The sequence below is a fragment of the Cervus elaphus genome, chromosome 5 (assembly GCF_910594005.1).
Source record: "Cervus elaphus chromosome 5, mCerEla1.1, whole genome shotgun sequence".
Taxonomy (NCBI): domain Eukaryota; kingdom Metazoa; phylum Chordata; class Mammalia; order Artiodactyla; family Cervidae; genus Cervus; species Cervus elaphus.
Genome location: NC_057819.1, coordinates 63470123 through 63487855, shown reverse-complemented (window position 1 = coordinate 63487855; position 17733 = coordinate 63470123). Strand labels below are relative to the sequence as shown.

The window sequence follows — 17733 nt, the reverse complement described above, 5'->3', positions numbered from 1 at the left end:
CTAAAAATAACCGCATGCATGCACAGATGGGGCAAATGATGAAAAACAGCATACAAAAAGGCCAAAGCTGGACCGCCACTCCTGCGGTGCCAGAAGCAACAGGGCACTGAGCATGGTCCCAGCACCGGCAGCCCCCGGGGGTCGGCAGACCACCTAAGCCAGCCCTCTGACCCCACCTACCGGTTCACCCCCACCCTCACCCCACTTAAGGGACCAGCCTGGCCCCCGGCTTGGGGAGCAAGCAAAGGCATCTGCTTCTTATTCTTGGGCTGCAGCAAGAGGCCCGGGAAAGCCCTGCCTGAATTCCTCCCCTGGCCTCTTGTCAATTTGTATTGCTTCAAGGGTCAGGGATGCAGGTCAGCAACACCCCTACCTGGGCTATCACGCGTGCACTTTGACCAGAGAATATAATCCCTCTCCTGGTTCCCAAGCGTCAGGGTGATCCCACTGGAGCAACAGACGGGGGTCAGGGCGAGCAGCTTGGCCGCAGACACAGAGTAACAGTCTCTCTCCTTCACAGCCCACCTCTGACTCAGCATCATGTGATTGCAAGGGATCAGATACCTGGAAGACAAGAAGGGCCGCGTTCAGAGTCTGCAGGTCCATTCCTGTGATCAGGGGAGCTCATCCTTTCTGCACTTTCACTCCAGCCCTCTACCAGCCTCACTCCCGAGCTTAAAACTTGTCAAGGGCTTCTTTTTTCTGACAGCAGATTTAAGGGCCTTCACAGGTTAACATCCCCAAGCTTCCCGTCTCTTCATCGATGTGCTATCCCTCTGTGCCCTGGGCCTTTACCCTTGCTATAACCTCCCCTGCAGTATGCTGCCCCCTCCCGCCAGACACATGCCTTGTCATCTTGCAAACTCCAACTTCAGTGCCACTTTCTCCAGGAAGGCATCCGGGCTTCCTACTCCAAAACTGGAGATACCCTCTCCCTCCACTACGCTCATGGCCCTCTGCTAAGGCACTGCTCTCAGAATCACAGTTATTTTGGTGTCTGCCTTCTCGACATGATGTGCTACCGGAAGCAGCACCTCCTTCAGGCGTTCTGCCTCATGATCCCACGGTCAGTGCTCAGAGTGGGCCCCGAAGCACAGCAGCTGCACAAGAAGGCAAAGCCCCTGTCAGAGCACCAGCCTCCTCTCGTGTTCTCCCGTGGGGCCATGAGAATATCTTGTGCTGCAGTGTTCTGGCACCAGTTCTGAAGGGGGTGTAAGGGTGGGGGGTGTCCCCATACCACCAAGCACGCAGTGCTCCAGACTGAAGGTGTCCTTCGGTTCAACTCAAGTCTGACACTGTCTGTTTGGAGATGGCAGGGGCGCCCACGGGGTGAGGGTTCGGTCCTACAAGACTTCCCAACACACACACACACACACACACACACACACTTCAGATACACACACACACACACACACACACACACACTTCAGATGCCAGTCACAAGTCCAGGCTGCCACCTGTGCTCCTGAGGTTCCAACAACCCCCTCTTGGTTTGATCAGTTTGCTAGAGCAGTGCACAGAACTCAGAGGCTTTTTTTCAACTTATTCATTTTATACTGGAGCACAGCCAGTTAACAATGTTGCGACAGTTTCAAGTGGACAGCAAAGGCACTCGGCCATATATACGCACGTGTCCACTCTCCCCCAACCCCCTCCCATCCAGGCAGCTCCGAAGCACTCAGCATAGTGCCCTGGGCTATATACAGCAGGTCCCTGCTGGTCAGCCTTAAAACACAGCGATGTGTGCCTATCCATCCCAAACTCCCTAACTGTCCCTTCCCCTCACCACCTACGTTCGTTCTCTAAACCTGTGAGTCTGTTTCTGCTTTGTAAATAAAGAACTCAGAGACATATTACTTACTAGGTCACTGGTTTGTTAGGGAAGGATGTAACTCATGAACAGTCGGATGGAGAGATGCAGGGGGTCAGGGGTGGCGGAGGGTATGGAGGTATATACAGTCATCTCCCGGCCACCTCTCTCCCAGCACCTCCACCAACAGGAGGCTCTCCACACCCAGCCGTTGTGGGGCTTTATGGAGGTTTCACTACGGTCATGGCTAACTGAATTCGTACTTAATTCAACCTTCTCCTCTCCCCGGATAGCAGGGGCTCAGAAGAAAAAGGATAAAGATCAAACATACATTTCTTCGTATGAACCACAACAGCACAGTGGCCCAGGGCTCACCATGGAGCACTGGGCCCTGTCTCACACCAGACACTTCTGGGAGTGGGGGACAAAGCATCTCGGGATCATCACACAGCCGGAAACAGGAAAAAGTGGGCAGTCATTTCTGACACACCCGGAGCACACTGGCAGGCCGCGAGGCTGGAATGAAGTGCGTTTCAGCTGCTTCCTCTCCTAACAGGGAGAAAGACCACACTGTTTGTTTAAACAAAGATGCAACAAACGGGGTGGAAGCCTCACGGCCAGAGCCGAGTGCCCCACGTTTGTGCGGGAGCCAATTCCAGAGACCCCAAGCCCTGAGGCGGACAACCACAATCTTCAATAAACCTGCAAGTTTTTGTTTCTGTGTTAAGCTTTCAAGAGGGAGGCAGTACAGAGGAAAACAAGCGATGATTAAGAATTCAGTGAAAAAGATAAAAGTACAACTGCCAGGGTATGTCCCGAGGCCAGTAAACATTGAGCTGTCTCCCACAGCCCCTGCGGATCCACAGGAGGAAAACCTATGTTTGCATTAATGACTGACCTGCTGCAAGCGCCTGAGTCAAGGAGGAAAAGAGATGTCATTCTCTTCATAGCAAGTTACACTTTGGTCTTTATATAATGTTCATGGTATGAGATGACAAACTTGCCACTGAACCTTCAGTTCTCAAGAAACAAGTCAAGGACTTCCCTAGTGGTCCAGTGGCGAAGACTCCAGGTTCCCAATGCAGGGGGCCTGGATTCGTTCTTTGGTCGGGGAACTAGATCCCACATGCCACAGGCAATTAAATAAGTAACATAAATACAAATAAATATATATAAACAAATACTTAAATTGTGCTAAGTCACTTCAGTCGTGTCTGACTCTTTGTGACCCTATGGACTGTAGCCAGGCTCCTCTGTCCATGGGATTCTCCAGGCAAGAACACTGGAGTGGGTTGCCATGCCCTCCTCCAGGGGATCTTCCTGAACCAGAGATCAAACCCATGTCTCTTATGTTTCCTGCACTAGTAGGTGGGTTCTCTACCACTAGTGCTACTACCTTTAATCAGTAAATCAAATTATGCCTCATGCAACCCAAACCTAGCTAGATTTCCAAGTAAGGGAGACCGAGTCTCCCCTCCCCACACTCATAGGCATACAACACACACAGACACCTGAGCCCAAACCCCCATCACTAAGATCCAGACACACCCCACATGTCTGAAGCAGCAGTATTTATTTGCAAGTTCAGGTGCATGGAACTCAAAGGGTCTAAGAACAAACAGGAAACACAGGAGAAGGCAGTGCGGGAAACGGGCCACGTCTATCCTCATCCTTAGCCCAGCTTTGGGGACGTGTGCCTGAGTCTTACTGGAGAGGAAACAGATCCTACAGGCAGAAAATGAAAGCGCTCTTTTCATGAGGATCTCTGTGAGAGGAGAGGCTTTGTGGACCGAGCGTGATGCAAAGGAGAGGCACCTTCTCTGGCCTGCACAGTTCTGGCCCCAAGGACACACGGGGAGGCCATGCTGGTCCAGCCCTGCCCTCCACAACCCCCGAGCCCTCTCAGGGGCGGGGACATGGCAGGGGAGGCAGCACCAGTCAAGGGCTCAGCAGAGACGCTCCTGTGGCAACTGCACTGGGGCCCAGACTTGTGCATGAGCCCATGTAAGACCCCACCCTTGGGCTCCCACAGAAGTGATAGTTGATGCTTCACGGGGGGCCGTGGTCTTGGACAAGGGGCAGGGGGGTGATAAGAGCCAGGGAAACCTGTCCTGTGGCTGCTGATGCGAACTCTTCTGCCGTCACAGGCGAGAGAGGCCCGGGGAAATTCACATTATACAGAATTTATATTGTATCCTTATTCTCATCATTAATTATTTAAGAAACAACCTGCTTCGATGCTTTTATATACTGCAGGAACTTGATGACTGCTTACAGCTCAAACCAAGCATATTTCATGACTTAAGTTGATATACACAGATTTCTACTCTTTATTTGAAGAACTAAAAAAAAAAAAAGGAACAGTGGATCAAACCTAATAAAGCTATTTATCAAATATCACCAGTGGGTAGCTTGGAATTATATTAGAATAAATAGTGATTGGGAATTTGCAAGTTTACAAATACACACTTTCAGTAGAAACTAAGAATTTTCTTCTGAGTAAATAAAATAAAGGGATCCCCGAGTAGTTGAAGGAGAGGGTTCTATACAATTAGAAACTGGAGAGCCAACCTAAATGAATAACACCTCTGCATTTAAAGCAGGACTTCTACTACTGTGCTTTTATAATGAAGGATTATCCCAGAGAGAGAGTGGGGGAACTACACACTGACTCCCATCTTCCCTCTTTTACAGAGAAAGATTAGAAACAGAATGAAGTCAGATGTTCCCCAAACGTCAACCATCAAGATTAAGTGGCTGATGACAGCAGAAAAATCACTTAGGAAATTTAATACAGATGTCTGTCCTCAAACTATCTTTTCATTTCAACTATATTTGCCTGGGGTGGGATTTTATTTAAGTTCAGGAAGCAGTAAATATTACATAATCAGAAATTAACAAATGGCTTTAGAGGCTCAGGTTACTCAAAGCCATCCCAATACAGCAGGAAAAAAAAATATTTCCTACATTGTCCTCCCTTTTTTCATTATCTCCCTAGCCCTCTGCAACCCTGGGTCCATGTTCTATGTTATTGGATATCACTCAATAAAATAAATCATCATCACTTCTGAAACAATTCAGTGACAACCGATCAATAACAGAGCATATACACAGCTTGCTGCTACACTGACAATAAAAACAAACAAAGCAGTCAGGTATGATGAAGTAAGCAAGATGCTTCTTAGGAGATGATGACAACCTCAGTATGCACCAACAGGCAAAAATCTTAAAAGCAATATGAGTCAATTTCAAGAAGCTCCTTTGTTTTTCAAAGACGTTTTGGCCGTATTTCTCCTATTCATCGTACCTAGGTTGGCTTCTTTTCCCCTCTCCTCCAGAAACCTGCTGCTGCTGCTAAGTCGCTTCAGTCGTGTCCGACTCTGTGCGACCCCACAGACAGCAGCCCACCAGGCTCTGCCATCCCTGGGATTCTCCAGGCAGGAACACTGGAGTGGGTTGCCATTTCCTTCTCCAATGCATGAAAGTGAAAAGGGAAAGGGAAGTCGCTCAGTCGTGTCTGACTCCCAGTGACCCCACGGACCCCATGGACTGCAGGCTCCTCCATCCATGGGATTTTCCAGGCAAGAACACTGGAGTGGAGTGCCATTGCCTTCTCCCCCCCAGAAACCTAATGCTCTCGTAAGGTGGGAATGTCCCTGAAGTGAACAGACAGCTTCTCTTTGAGCAAAATAGTCTCTACCTGAACACAAAAGGTGATGCAGTTCATAAACCTGACAAAGGGCCGTACTTGAGAAAGAAAAACCCCAACCAGAACATTCAGAAATGGCATGCAGGGTACTAAGCCACTCAGCGGTACCTAAACGGGGAAGGGTCACGAGCACGTGGGTAATCTGTCAGGTGACAGCCCGTCAGCAGGCCCTGCCTGCCTGTGCCCATCACAGGTCACACCTGTGAGGTAGACAATTTCTCTTACATTTTCTGTGCCCCTAAATAGCCTCTCTAGGTGTACCTTACCCAGCTTACTATTCTGATATCTTGTTAAGGAAAAAAAAATCAGTTTCAAATGGATTATCACTTTGAAATGTCAATAATTAAGAGTGTTTGGGTTGCAACAGACATTGATGTAGTTTTATCATGTAACAAGTAACTTCACTGAAGTCACATAATCGTTACTGCTCTATTGCCTCTCAGATCTGCAAGTCTGTCAGGTACATTCAAATGAGTACAGCAGCAACAACAAAAAAGGACAGGTTACAAATATAGGTCCCTTAAAGTTTAAATGGCTAGAAAAATGAGGATTTTCCATTGTCTTTGCTTTTGGTACAGATTTTAAGTCAGAAAAGACTGTTTTCATTACGGTAAGCCCCTCTTATCTGAAGGAGATACATTCCAAGACCCTCAGGGATGCCTGAAACCGTGGATAGTACTGAACCCTATAAATACTATGCTTTTTTCTATACATACAAATCTATGATAAAGTTTAACTTATAGATTAGGCTCAGTAAGAGAATAACAACAACAGCTAGTAATAGCTAATTTTTCCCAACTTTAGAAAAGTTTCAGTGTTAGAAAATGGACAGACATGATAACATCAATATTTTAATTTACAAAATGGTACTGCAGAATGACAAAAAAATCATATCCAGCTCATTTATCTAGTGATAATATGGTCTAGCCTATTCAGTTTTCACCCTAGAATACACAACGTTTTAGCTCATGGATCCATTTTTGGAGTATCTGGTGATAAAATATAACAATTGTAACAATGTACCGTAGTGAAAGTTACGTGAATGTAGTCTGTCTCTCAAAGTATCCCAGTGTGCTATACTCACCCTTCTTGTGATGACCTGAGAAGATGAAATGCCTACATGATGGTGTGAAATGAGGTGAATGATGTCAGCCTTGTGACAGACACTCAGGCCGCTACTGACCTTGTGACATAAGACAAAGGATGCACATGTACTTAAGGTGATCCTGGATCACTGAGCCATGAGGATGTCGATGGCTGGATATCAGGGGCAGACTCTTGTCAATAACTGGGGATCCTGGGAGGGGAGGCCTGAGATTCCATCACACTACTCAGAGCAGCACACAATTTAAAACCTATGAACTGTTTATTTCCAGAAGTTTCCACTTAATATTTCTGAGCCATGGTTGACCATGGGTAACTGAAACCTTGAAAAACAGAACTGAAGATAAGAGGGACTCAGTTCAGTTCAGTTGCTCAGTTGTGTCCAACTCTCTGCAACCTCATGGACTGTAGCACGCCAGGCTTCCCTGTCTTTTCCAGCATCAGGGTCTTTTCCAATGAGTCAATTCTTCACATCAGGTGGCCAAAGTATTGGAGCTTCAGTTTCAGCATCAGTTCTTCCAATTCAGGACTTATTTCCTTTAGGAGTAAGTGACTGGTTTGATCTCCTTGCAGTTCAAGACTCTCAAAGAGCCTTCTCCAACACCACACTTCAAAAGCATCAATTCTTCGGCACTCAGCTTTCTTTATGGTCCAACTCCCACATCCATACATGACTTAGCTTTGACTAGATGGACCTACACACCTTTTCATTACACCTTATCATTCCAGCCACCATTGTTCACAGCCTTGTTCTCACAATTGTAAATCTCCTTATCTCTTTCTGCTGCAAACTTAGTAGTAACTTCTTCAATCTCATTAATTCTTAATCTGTGTCTTAAATGTTATTTACACTAAGAACTCTGTTTTTCATTTTAATAATTAAAGTTTCAACTTCTAAAAGCCCCAACTGGTTCTTTAAGTCTGCCTGTCATTTTTACTTGATTGTCAAAATACCATTTTTAGGGGACTTCCCTGGTGGTCCAGTCATTAAGAATCTGCTTCCAGTGCAGGGGACTCGGGTTTGATCCCTGGTAAAAGAACTAAGATCCCACATGCCGCAGGGCAACTAAGCCTGTATGCCACAGCTTAGACTCAATGCAGCCAAATACATAAAAATAAAATAAATTTCTTAAAAAAAGTTTTTAGTTTAACAGAAATAATAAGTATTGGCAAGGATCTGAAGAAACTAGAAACCTGAGCACTGCTAGTGGACTTATAAAATGTGCAGCCATTGTAGAAAAAAAAAAATTAAACAGAATGACCAATATGATCCAGCAACTTCACTTCTGGGTATCTACACAAAAGAAGAGAAAGCAGGGTTTTGAAGAGACATATCTGTATATCTATGGCCATAGCAGTGTTATTCATTACGGCTAAAATGGGAAGCAAGTCAAAATGTCCACTGACATGTGGTATAAATAATGGAATATTACTCGGTGTTCAAAAGGAAGGAAATTCTGACACCTGCTACAACATGAAAGCCTCTTGAAGACACTGTGCTAAGTAAGATAAACCAGGCGCAGAGAGACAGACACTGCATGGGCCCACTGACACGAGGCCCCTGGAAGGGGCGCGTTCAGAGCAACAGCAGGCAGGGCGGTGGCTGCCAGGGGCTGGGGCGGGGGGCCACGAGTGAGGATTTAAGGGGCACAGAAGGGCTTTCTTTGGGAGGTGAGAACAATTCTGGAGACGGATGATGGCAGTGGCTGCACAACAGTGTGAGTGCACATCACTGAACTATACGGTTAAGATGGTAAATTCTAGGTTCTGTGTATTTGACTCAGTCAATTCAGTTGCTCAGCTGTGTCTGACTCTTTGCAACCCTACAGACTGCAGCACGCCAGGCCTCCCTGTCCATCACCAACTCCTGGAGTTTACTCAAACTCATGTCCATCGAGTTGGTGATGCCATCCAACCATCTCATCCTCTGTCGTCCCCTTCTCCTCTTGCCTTCAGTCTTTCCCAACATCAGGGTCTTTTCCAAGGAGTCAGCTGTTCACATCAGGTGGCCAAAGTACTGGAGCTTCAGCTTCAGCATCAGTTTTTCCAATGACTATTCAGGACTGATTTCCTTTAGGATGGACTGATTTGATCTCCTTGCAGTCCAAGGGACTCTCAAGAGTCTTCTGCAACACCACAGTTCAAAAGCATCAATTTTTCAGCACTCAGCTTTCTTTATAGTCCAACTTTCATATCCATACATGACTACTGGAAAAACTAGAGCCTTGACTAGACAGACCTTTGTTGGCAGAGTAATGTCTTTGCTTTCATAGCTTTTCTTTCAAGGAGCAAGCACCTTTTAATTTCATGGCTGCAATCACCATGTGCAGTGATTTTGGAGACCAAGAAAGTAAAGTCTCTCACTGTTTCCATTGTTTCCCCATCTACCTGCCAAGAAGTGATGGGACCGGATGCCATGATCTTAGTTTTTTGAATGTTGAGTGTATTTGACTACAATTAAAAAGACTTGCTCTGCCTGAAATTATCACAACATTGTTAATCAGGTATACTCTAATACAAAATAAAAAGTTTAAAAAAACAGAAAAAGTACTTGTTAAATGGGGATGGGGAGGTGGGAGGTGGATCGGCTGCTCAGGTGACAAAGATAGGAAGCAGAGGTTTCCTGTGTGTCTACCGTGTGCTGACCTCTACACCTGTCCCCTACTCATTCTTCTCAGATCCCCAGGCAATGTGACAGAATCGGAAATACAGAAAGTAGTAAATAAAGGGCAACTACTACTATATTCTCCTCCTCATCCTCAATAAGGAAACAAAGAAGAAACGGGCTGGGGGTGCTGGGATCAGAGGCTGCACCCAGCGCTTCCTCCACGGCTCCATTCAGCACCTGCAGCCATGCACTTTTCTGGGCAATGGCAGGCCCTCACTCCCCTGGAAATGCCAAGCACTGACGTGGACGTGCATTTCAATCACGAGCTGACTCCTTCACCTTCATAAGGCACAGATCTGGCTCTCAAAAGAAGCTTTGACGAATACGACCTCTGAGGACAGTTTTTACCACAAGCACCGCCCTGTGAGTAGACAATGGCCATTGGGCAGAAGCGTCCACCCCCTGGGCTCAGCCTTCCCCGGTGACCCAGGGCTGGGATGTGGGGCCAGACTTCCAGGCCCACTGCAGAGGACAGCTGCTTTCTCTGATGTTCAAGAAGTGGCATTCAAGAACCTAACGTTTAAATATAACCAGGATTTACCCTTGTTGGAAGCAAAGTCTGGCTTTGGCAGTAAACAAAAAGGCTTTAACAAGCTGCTCTGATGGATTTCATCCAGGTGCTGCTAATGCACTCTGTCACATCAGGAGAGATCTGATACGAAGCAGACATAACCCTTTTAGGACAGAAAACTAATGCTCTCCTGCACGACCCAGGGTATGTACTTATGAGAAGATCTGTTCTTTGCTAAGGCCGTAAGATTAGTTACTGATGGCCTGATCTAAACCCTCCAAAAGTCCAAAATTAATAGGTGATATTCGCCTATAAAACAGTGACTCTGCAAGGCCTCCATCACCAGGCCACCCATTGACTCCCCCTGTGGTGTTTCCATCGCTCCCTTTTGCAGGATGCCGCATCTATACTGCACCTTCCTCAAACCAGTAGTTCTCAAACCTAGCCCGGCGTCAGAATCCCCGGAGCTGAGGGAAACACAGCTGCCGGGCCCCACCCCCAACCAGGTCCTGACTCAGCATGCCTGGAAGAAGACCGCCAAGGATGCATGTTTCCATGAGTTCCTGGATGACGTCTCTGCCGCTGCTCCCAGGACCACGCTTGGCCATGCCCTGAAACTTCTCCAGGGCCAGCTCGGTGGGAACGCCAGCTCCTCAGTAATCCTGCTCACACCGTGTCTAAACCACAGTGGGGACCAAGGGCAGCCCAGGGCTCCTCTCAGCACCCTCTGTCCCAGCAGGGGTCAGCAGCAGGGGTCACCTTCCACCTCTGGAAGGTGGAGGTGATGCAGGTACCCAGTGAGCTGGTCGGCTCTTTCCTTATCGCGTCCAGATCACAGAGGGGAGTGTGGGAGCACAGGCCTTCATCTACCCTCTTCCTTCACAAAAGCAGATGCTTCTCTCAGGGATCCTGGGAGGACAGGCTGGGCTGAGGCAGGAGGCAGTGTTCCTGAGTCTCCTGCCCGACGACCGAACTGATGTCATCCTGCTGGCGTCCACTTTGACTCCGGATGCCCATCTTCGGATCCCAGCCCCTTCGCGACACAGTTCCCCCCTGGATATCTGAAGGACAGACCTTTTCTGCCCTGTGTACATGGCTGTCCTTTTCCGTTCGTCCCTCCACCCATGCCCTTCTGAACTGTACACAGGAAGTGCTCATTAAATATTTACCGAATTTAATTGAAAAATACTCGCAAGTCAGGCAGTGAGCACTGTAGCCATACCATTACTAAAGCAAAACTCATAGAACAATTTCTATACACCAACAGCATTTCATATTGAGAAGAGTTGTTTTCAATAACATGAGCCCCCTAAAAATGTACTTTGGGAGAAAGACATTCAGTTACAGATCAGAAGAGCTTTCATAATACTTCTGAAAGTTTCCAAACATTCTATTTATTTTTTTCCAGGAGCACATGTGTAATATAATGCCTTTGCCCCCCCGCCCCCCAAATACTTTTAACCTTGGGCAATAATGCATTAGTTAAGCTGATTTTCTTGATTATTTTCTTTCTTAGAAGCATGGTCCTTACTTAGCTCATATTACCAAAGGAAAATAAAATAGCAATAGTGTAGGGTTGTTCTTTAAGTGAAACAAAAGGTGGCAACTCACCTCAGAATTAGTTGTAACATCACATCTTCACAATGTAAACCGATGAGAGTTCTAAATAAGGCCAGGGACACCACACAAAGCTGGGAAGCAACAAACACACATTCTATTTGAGACACTGAAAGGACCTTTGTAACCCCAAAGATGGTAAATAAATCAGAATAACAGAATAAAACGGCCTTTATTTTTTAAGTAGTTTTAATTTTTTTTTTTTAAAGATGCTTCTGCCAGACAGAATGTGTATTCAGACTATCAGTTCTCCTGTAGGATTTGATTCAACAATCTATCCCTGGGATTATGCCACTATGCAGAATCACTCTCCTACAAAATGCCTATGCTCATAGAAGATCCAGATAAATATGCCCCTACAACTCCCCGACACACACACACACACACATACACACGATCTCCTTATGTCGTTTGTTTTCCTATTTTCTTCTCCTAATATTTTATTTATCTATTTGGCTGAGAGGAGTCTTTGTTACGGCATGCAGGAGCTTGTATTAATAGTTGTGGCATGCACAGTCTTAGTTGCAACATGTGTGATCTAGTTCCCTGACCAGGGATCAGATCCTGGGTCCCCAGCATTGGGAGCCCAGAGTCTTAATCACTGGAGTGCCAGAGAAGACCCTTCTAGTTATTTTCAAATATGACATTGATTTTTTACAAGACAGGGCTAAAAGAAAATTGCATATACCCCGGCCAACTCTCTCTCTCGAGTCACCAGCCCCAAACCTCAACTCCTTTTGATTTGTTTCTTGGCTTTGGGGCAAAGATTTTCCTGAGTTCCATTTCCCATAGTGCTGAGGGGGTGATGATATACTTTCCTGAAGTATTTCATTAAGTACTTTTTTCATTAAAAAAAAAAAAAAGAATTCTTGCCATCTCTGATTTCTAAAAAGGAAGGATAAAGAGCCCAACAGAGAAGGTTCCCAAAGGTGCATTCTAAAATCGCTGTGCCCTTTGGGCAGTAAGCATTTATTGTTCTATCCAGCCACTTCAGTAATTGAGGCTCTTATTGTTGGTACAGGAGAATAAGCGCTAGTCTGTCTCCTAGGCAGGACCAGTTTACAACCCAGTCAATGAAATCCACAACGGTTCTGCAGAGAAAGAGCTATACTTGGTGTGCCCTGAAACATCTCTTGTACTCAGGATAGGTCACCCCTTACAGTTAGGCAGAAGCAACACACTTCATCCCACTCAATCCACACCTCTGCACATTCCGTCCTCTGCCTAGAATGCCTTTCTCTGTCTCTTCCACAGGATAAAGCCTCCTTATTCTCCAGGACTGACCCTAGGCATCACCTTTCCTAGGCATCACCTTTCCTAGGAAATCTTCTCTTTCTTCCAGGATTACCACTCAGCATCCCCTTTCCCCATTCTGAGTCCTTTCTATATGTCACCATAGTAACCTGGGCAAGTCACTGTCAAGATGCTCAGTATCCTGTATCTGTCTTTTTATTATTGAGTCCCAGGAGTTTGTTATTCTGCATACAAGTATCTTATCAGAGACACGACTTGCAAAGATTTCTTCCTATTGTATCAGCTGTCTTTTCAGTTTTTTGATGGTATTCTTTGAAATACAAGAATTCTTACTTGTTTATACAGTTTCGATTTCTTCTGGAATCAGTCTCAGAAGACTGTATCTTTCTAGAACTTGCCTGTTTCATCTAAATTATCCAATATTTTAGCATATAGTTGTTCACAGTATCCCTTATAATCCTTTTTAGTTCTGTAAGGTCAATAGTAATATCCCTTCTTTCATCCTGGATTTTATTAATTTGACTCTTCTTACTTTCTTCCTTAGTAGTCTAGCTAAAAGTTTGTCAATTCTGTCAATCTTTTCAAAAAATCAACTTTTTTTGAGGCTTTTGATTTGTTTTTATTGAATGAAAAATTCTTTAAATTCTATAGTGCTTTACAGTTTTCAAAACTTTCACACATGACTTCATAATATCCCTTTGTCCCCTACGCGTTCCAGCGCACCACTGGTAACCACATTTGTTATCTACAGCTGTGAGTCAGCTTCTTGTCTGTTTTACTTACTAGTTTGCTGTATTTTCTAAATTCTACATATAAGTGGTATTATACAGCATGTGTTTCTCTGTCTGACTTGCTTCTTTTAGCATAAAGCCCTCCAAGTCCATCCAAATTCTTGCAAATGGCAAAATTTCATTCCCCCCTTTTTTTTTCCTATTTTTTTTCTTCTTTTTTTCCTTTTTTTTTGGCCACACTGGGTACTCACTGTCATGCAAGGGCTTCCTCTAGCTGGGGTTACTCTCTAGTTCCAGTGCATCGGTTTCTCCTGTTGCAGAGCATGGGCTCTAGAGCACCTAGGGTTCATCAGTTGTGAGGCACGGAATTAGTTGTCCTGTGCATGTAGAATCTTCCTGAACCAGGGATCGAACCTGTGTCCCCTGCACTGGAAGGCAGATTCTTAACCCCTGGACCACCAGGGAAGTCCTACCACATATTCTTTATCCATTCATTTGTTGATGGACAGTTTGGTTGCTTCCATAACTTGGACAGTTTGCAAATTGCAAATAATGCTGCTTATATATAACCATTAGGGTATACAGATCCTTGCAAACTAATGTTTTCATTTTCTTCCAATATACCTTTGCTTTTAAAACAATAATTGCAATTAAACAGAGACAGCCTATGGGGAGAGGGCTGCAAAGGATTACACTAAAGGTATGAGAGGATTTTCGAAGTTAATCAGAGCACCAAACTAAAGAATGACTACCTAAATTCACACATGCCCAGACTTGCGTTTCAAAACACTTATGGACGGAAATATGATCTCTAATACCCAGACTTGATATACTTCAGTTCTTTGGCTTTACTTGAGCTTCAGCCCCATCCGCTGTTCCTTGTCTCCTCAGAAGCACATTCTGCAGGTTCTACAGAAGAAAGTGTCAACCCAGACAAACTGAGAAAACTGTCTAGAAAAGGCAGTAACTTCTGCCTCCCAGACAGAAGGGCTCCAGACAGCAAAACAAACCATCTAGTTCATCTCTTCCAAAACAGAAAAGTAAAGGCTGAAAGGAAAATAAAAGGAGGGGAAATAAAAAGAAGAGAATATTCATAGTTTTATTCCAAAAGCAAACTCTCCTGAACTCTGTCCTGAGTCATAACTTCCCTTCCACTGGGACTCTCCTTACCCGGAATGGGGTGTTGATTCGGCTCGTGAGCGTATCCAAGATGTGGACATTCTCATGCTGGTGCAACAGGATAAAGCGGAGGAAGATCTCAAGCAGTGCTGGCTCAGAGATGCTGCGCAGAAAAAGGTCCAGGTAGGCAGTTGTGGTCATGACCTCCTCCACAGTCACCTGGGCCCAACGACAGAGCAAACACAGGTGAGTCTCCCCTCGACGCTGCGATACGTGCCTCTCCAATGGCCCCCGGCCTCACCGTAGTGACCCCATCAAGGCAAGAACACGCCTGCCCCGAGAACACACTTCAGAGCTGCATTTGAAGCCCCTAACCTATTCACATTCCTCAAAATCTCATGCTGATTCTGCCTTTTAATTCAGAAAGGGGAAAGCAAAGGCAGAAAGAAGCAATTCAAGTGTTCCGACAACCCTGATCACCAGATGCAGTTCAAATACCATCAAGATTTTAGTGTGTAATCACAAAGAGGGAAAAGATAATAGAAAGTACGTTCACTGTCCGTAAAAAGGATTAATTAGAAAGCTCAGTACAACTTGCTTCATTACTAGTCATTCAATAAACCTTTATTGGGATTTCCTATGAACAAGAAGCTAGAAACAACACATTTTCTGTCTAGGAAGATGGGTTCTATTTATGATCTAGCAAACTAAATAATAATATAATAAATAGCAAATGAGAGGTGCAGAAACAAAATGCTGCATAAGTTCAGATATGTTTCAGGCAAGTTGGAAGTCAAAATTTTATAACTGAATAATATACATAGAGTATTATTTATAAACTGCTGTAAGAGTGTACTGCTTATAAAGTAACTGTGACTTTTTACATAATACAGATTACTATTTTCTATGTGCTGTGATTTTCCCATGCAGTAAAACATCAATCTTTCAGGAAACAGACTCCTCTAAAGAGTCAAGTTTTTCCAAGAGCTGAGGATTTGATGCTTAAAGCAACAAAGTTTTATTTTAAACATTTTGGCTGGGAGTATTTTAGGAGTGAGTACACATTGCTTTGTCTTCCTAAAGGCAGAATTGTGCTTGTGCTCAGTCGTGTCCGACTCTCTGCGACCCTACAGACTGTAGCCTGCCAGGCTCCTCTGTCCGTGGGATGGAGCGGGTTGTCATTTCCTTCTCCAGGGGACTAAACCCACTCTCCTGCAATTGCAGGCATTGGCAGGCGGATTCTTTACCACTGGGCCACCTGGGAATCCCTAAAGGCAGAATAGGGGTCATCGATTGCCATACTGTCTGTAACATAGAAAGACTCAAACAGGCTTGCATGAGAATTACCAGGGAAACAGTTCAAAATTTCAGATTTCAATCTTACACTCTAGAAAGCTTAGATATCTCCCCTGCCATGAGTCTAACACACTTGATGCTAAATGAAACAGATGGTGATAAATTTTGAGTGATCACATCTTTTCTTTTCCAGTATTCGATCTTCTTTTCTCCTCACTTTAAAAGTGTTAGCTGTCATTTTATCATACTGTTACTGGGCCATTCCTTTAAAAATGCTTTCCTCTTCTCCTTTTCTGCCTTCAAAACCCACAACTCAGCTTAGAAACCAGATCTCCAGACCTGCTATGTAAGTGTGGACAGCCCTTGTAAGGATGATCTGTGCAGAAAGGCTTGAATTACTTTTATGAATTTCTTGGCTCTTAGGGGTGTGCTAAATAGATGAGTGCACAAAGATATTACCAAATCAGTTCTGTCTGTTTTCTTTACTCTAAGCAAGGCCCCTACAGTACATCTGAACGCACTGTCAGAACCCACTGATAGGACGCTGAGTGGCCTGAGCACTGCGTCTGGCCCTTCCATTCCCAACTCAATGCCAATCTTATGACTCCTCATTCAACACACCCCTGTGTCATCTGACCAGATGTAAAAGCTCTCTGTGCCCAAATAAAGCAAAGGAAGTAGGTAAGCATCAACCACTTGGTAGACGAATTACCTTGAGAAGAGTCCTCCTCATGGGCTGCCCTGCTTCTGAACAAATGGCTTCTATCCTTGTGTTTTCCTGTGTTCTCTAGCCCAAGCTCACGGCACTTATAATAATGTCTTGGGACACAAGCTGTGACTTTTTCTTTATTACTGCAGGGCAATGTAAAGAGCCTGGTGCACCGAAGGTACTTAATAAACATTTCCTGAGCAAATGACAGCCTCCAAGGACCTGGCAATTTACATTTGTCAAAGTTGAGCTTAAGTTTTTAAATTCCTCCCTCTTCTCTGCATGAGATCTGAAGGCCCCAGTGAGTGGGGACATTTTTTAAAATAAAAATTACAGAATAACTGATGTCACCCAGAACAATTAAGGGGAAAGGACTGACACCACCACCAAACACATAGTTCCATTAGCTCACACCCATTGCATGACTGCAATCTCAGGGTCCTAGAATAGAAATTTAACCTAAAATCATTTACACAAAATTTGAATTCCCTAACAATCTTGATTTTATCCATTTGAATCCATTTGAATGCAGAGTTCCAAAGAATAGCAAGGAGAGATAAGAAAGCCTTCCTCAGTGATCAGTGCAAAGAAATAGAGGAAAACAATAGAATGGGAAAGATTACAGATCTCTTCAAGAAAATTGGAGATACCAAGGGAACATTTGATGCAAATGGGCACAAAAAAGGACAGAAATGGTATGGACCTAACAGAAGCAGAAGATATTAAGAAGAGGTGGCAAGAATACACAGAAGAACTGTACAAAAAAGATCTTCACAACCCAGATAATTATGATGGTGTGATCACTCACCTAGAGCCAGACATCCTGGAATGTGAAGTCAAGTGGGCCTTAGGACACATCACTACGAACAAAGCTAGTGGAGATGATGGAATTCGAGTTGAGCTATTTCAAATTCTGGAAGATGATGCTGTGAAAGTGCTGCACTCAATATGCCAGCAAATTTGGAAAACTCAGCAGTGGCCACAGGACTAGAAAAGGTCAGTTTTCATTCCAATCCCCAAGAAAGGCAATCCCAAAGAATGCTCAAACTACCACACAATTGCACTCATCTCACACACTAGTAAAGTAATGCTCAAAATTCTTTAAGCCAGGCTTCAGCAATACATGAACCGTGAACTTCCAGATGTTCAAGCTGGTTTTAGAAAAGGCAGAGGAACCAGAGATCAAACTGCCAACATCCGCTGGA

The 17733-nt window shown here is 44.7% G+C and overlaps 1 protein-coding gene across 4 annotated transcripts in view; it reads right to left on the bottom strand.

The window, feature by feature from the left end:
- Positions 1–17733, bottom strand: part of FHIP1A (FHF complex subunit HOOK interacting protein 1A) — a 291239-nt gene that overhangs the window by 18469 nt on the left and 255037 nt on the right. For all 4 annotated transcript variants that reach the window (XM_043902607.1, XM_043902606.1, XM_043902605.1 and 1 more), the window contains 3 exons: positions 14575–14742; positions 11414–11493; positions 374–564 (listed from right to left, as the gene is read on the bottom strand). In XM_043902607.1, coding sequence (XP_043758542.1) covers positions 374–564; positions 11414–11493; positions 14575–14742 — 439 coding nt within the window. The remainder of the gene's footprint in view (positions 1–373; positions 565–11413; positions 11494–14574; positions 14743–17733) is intronic.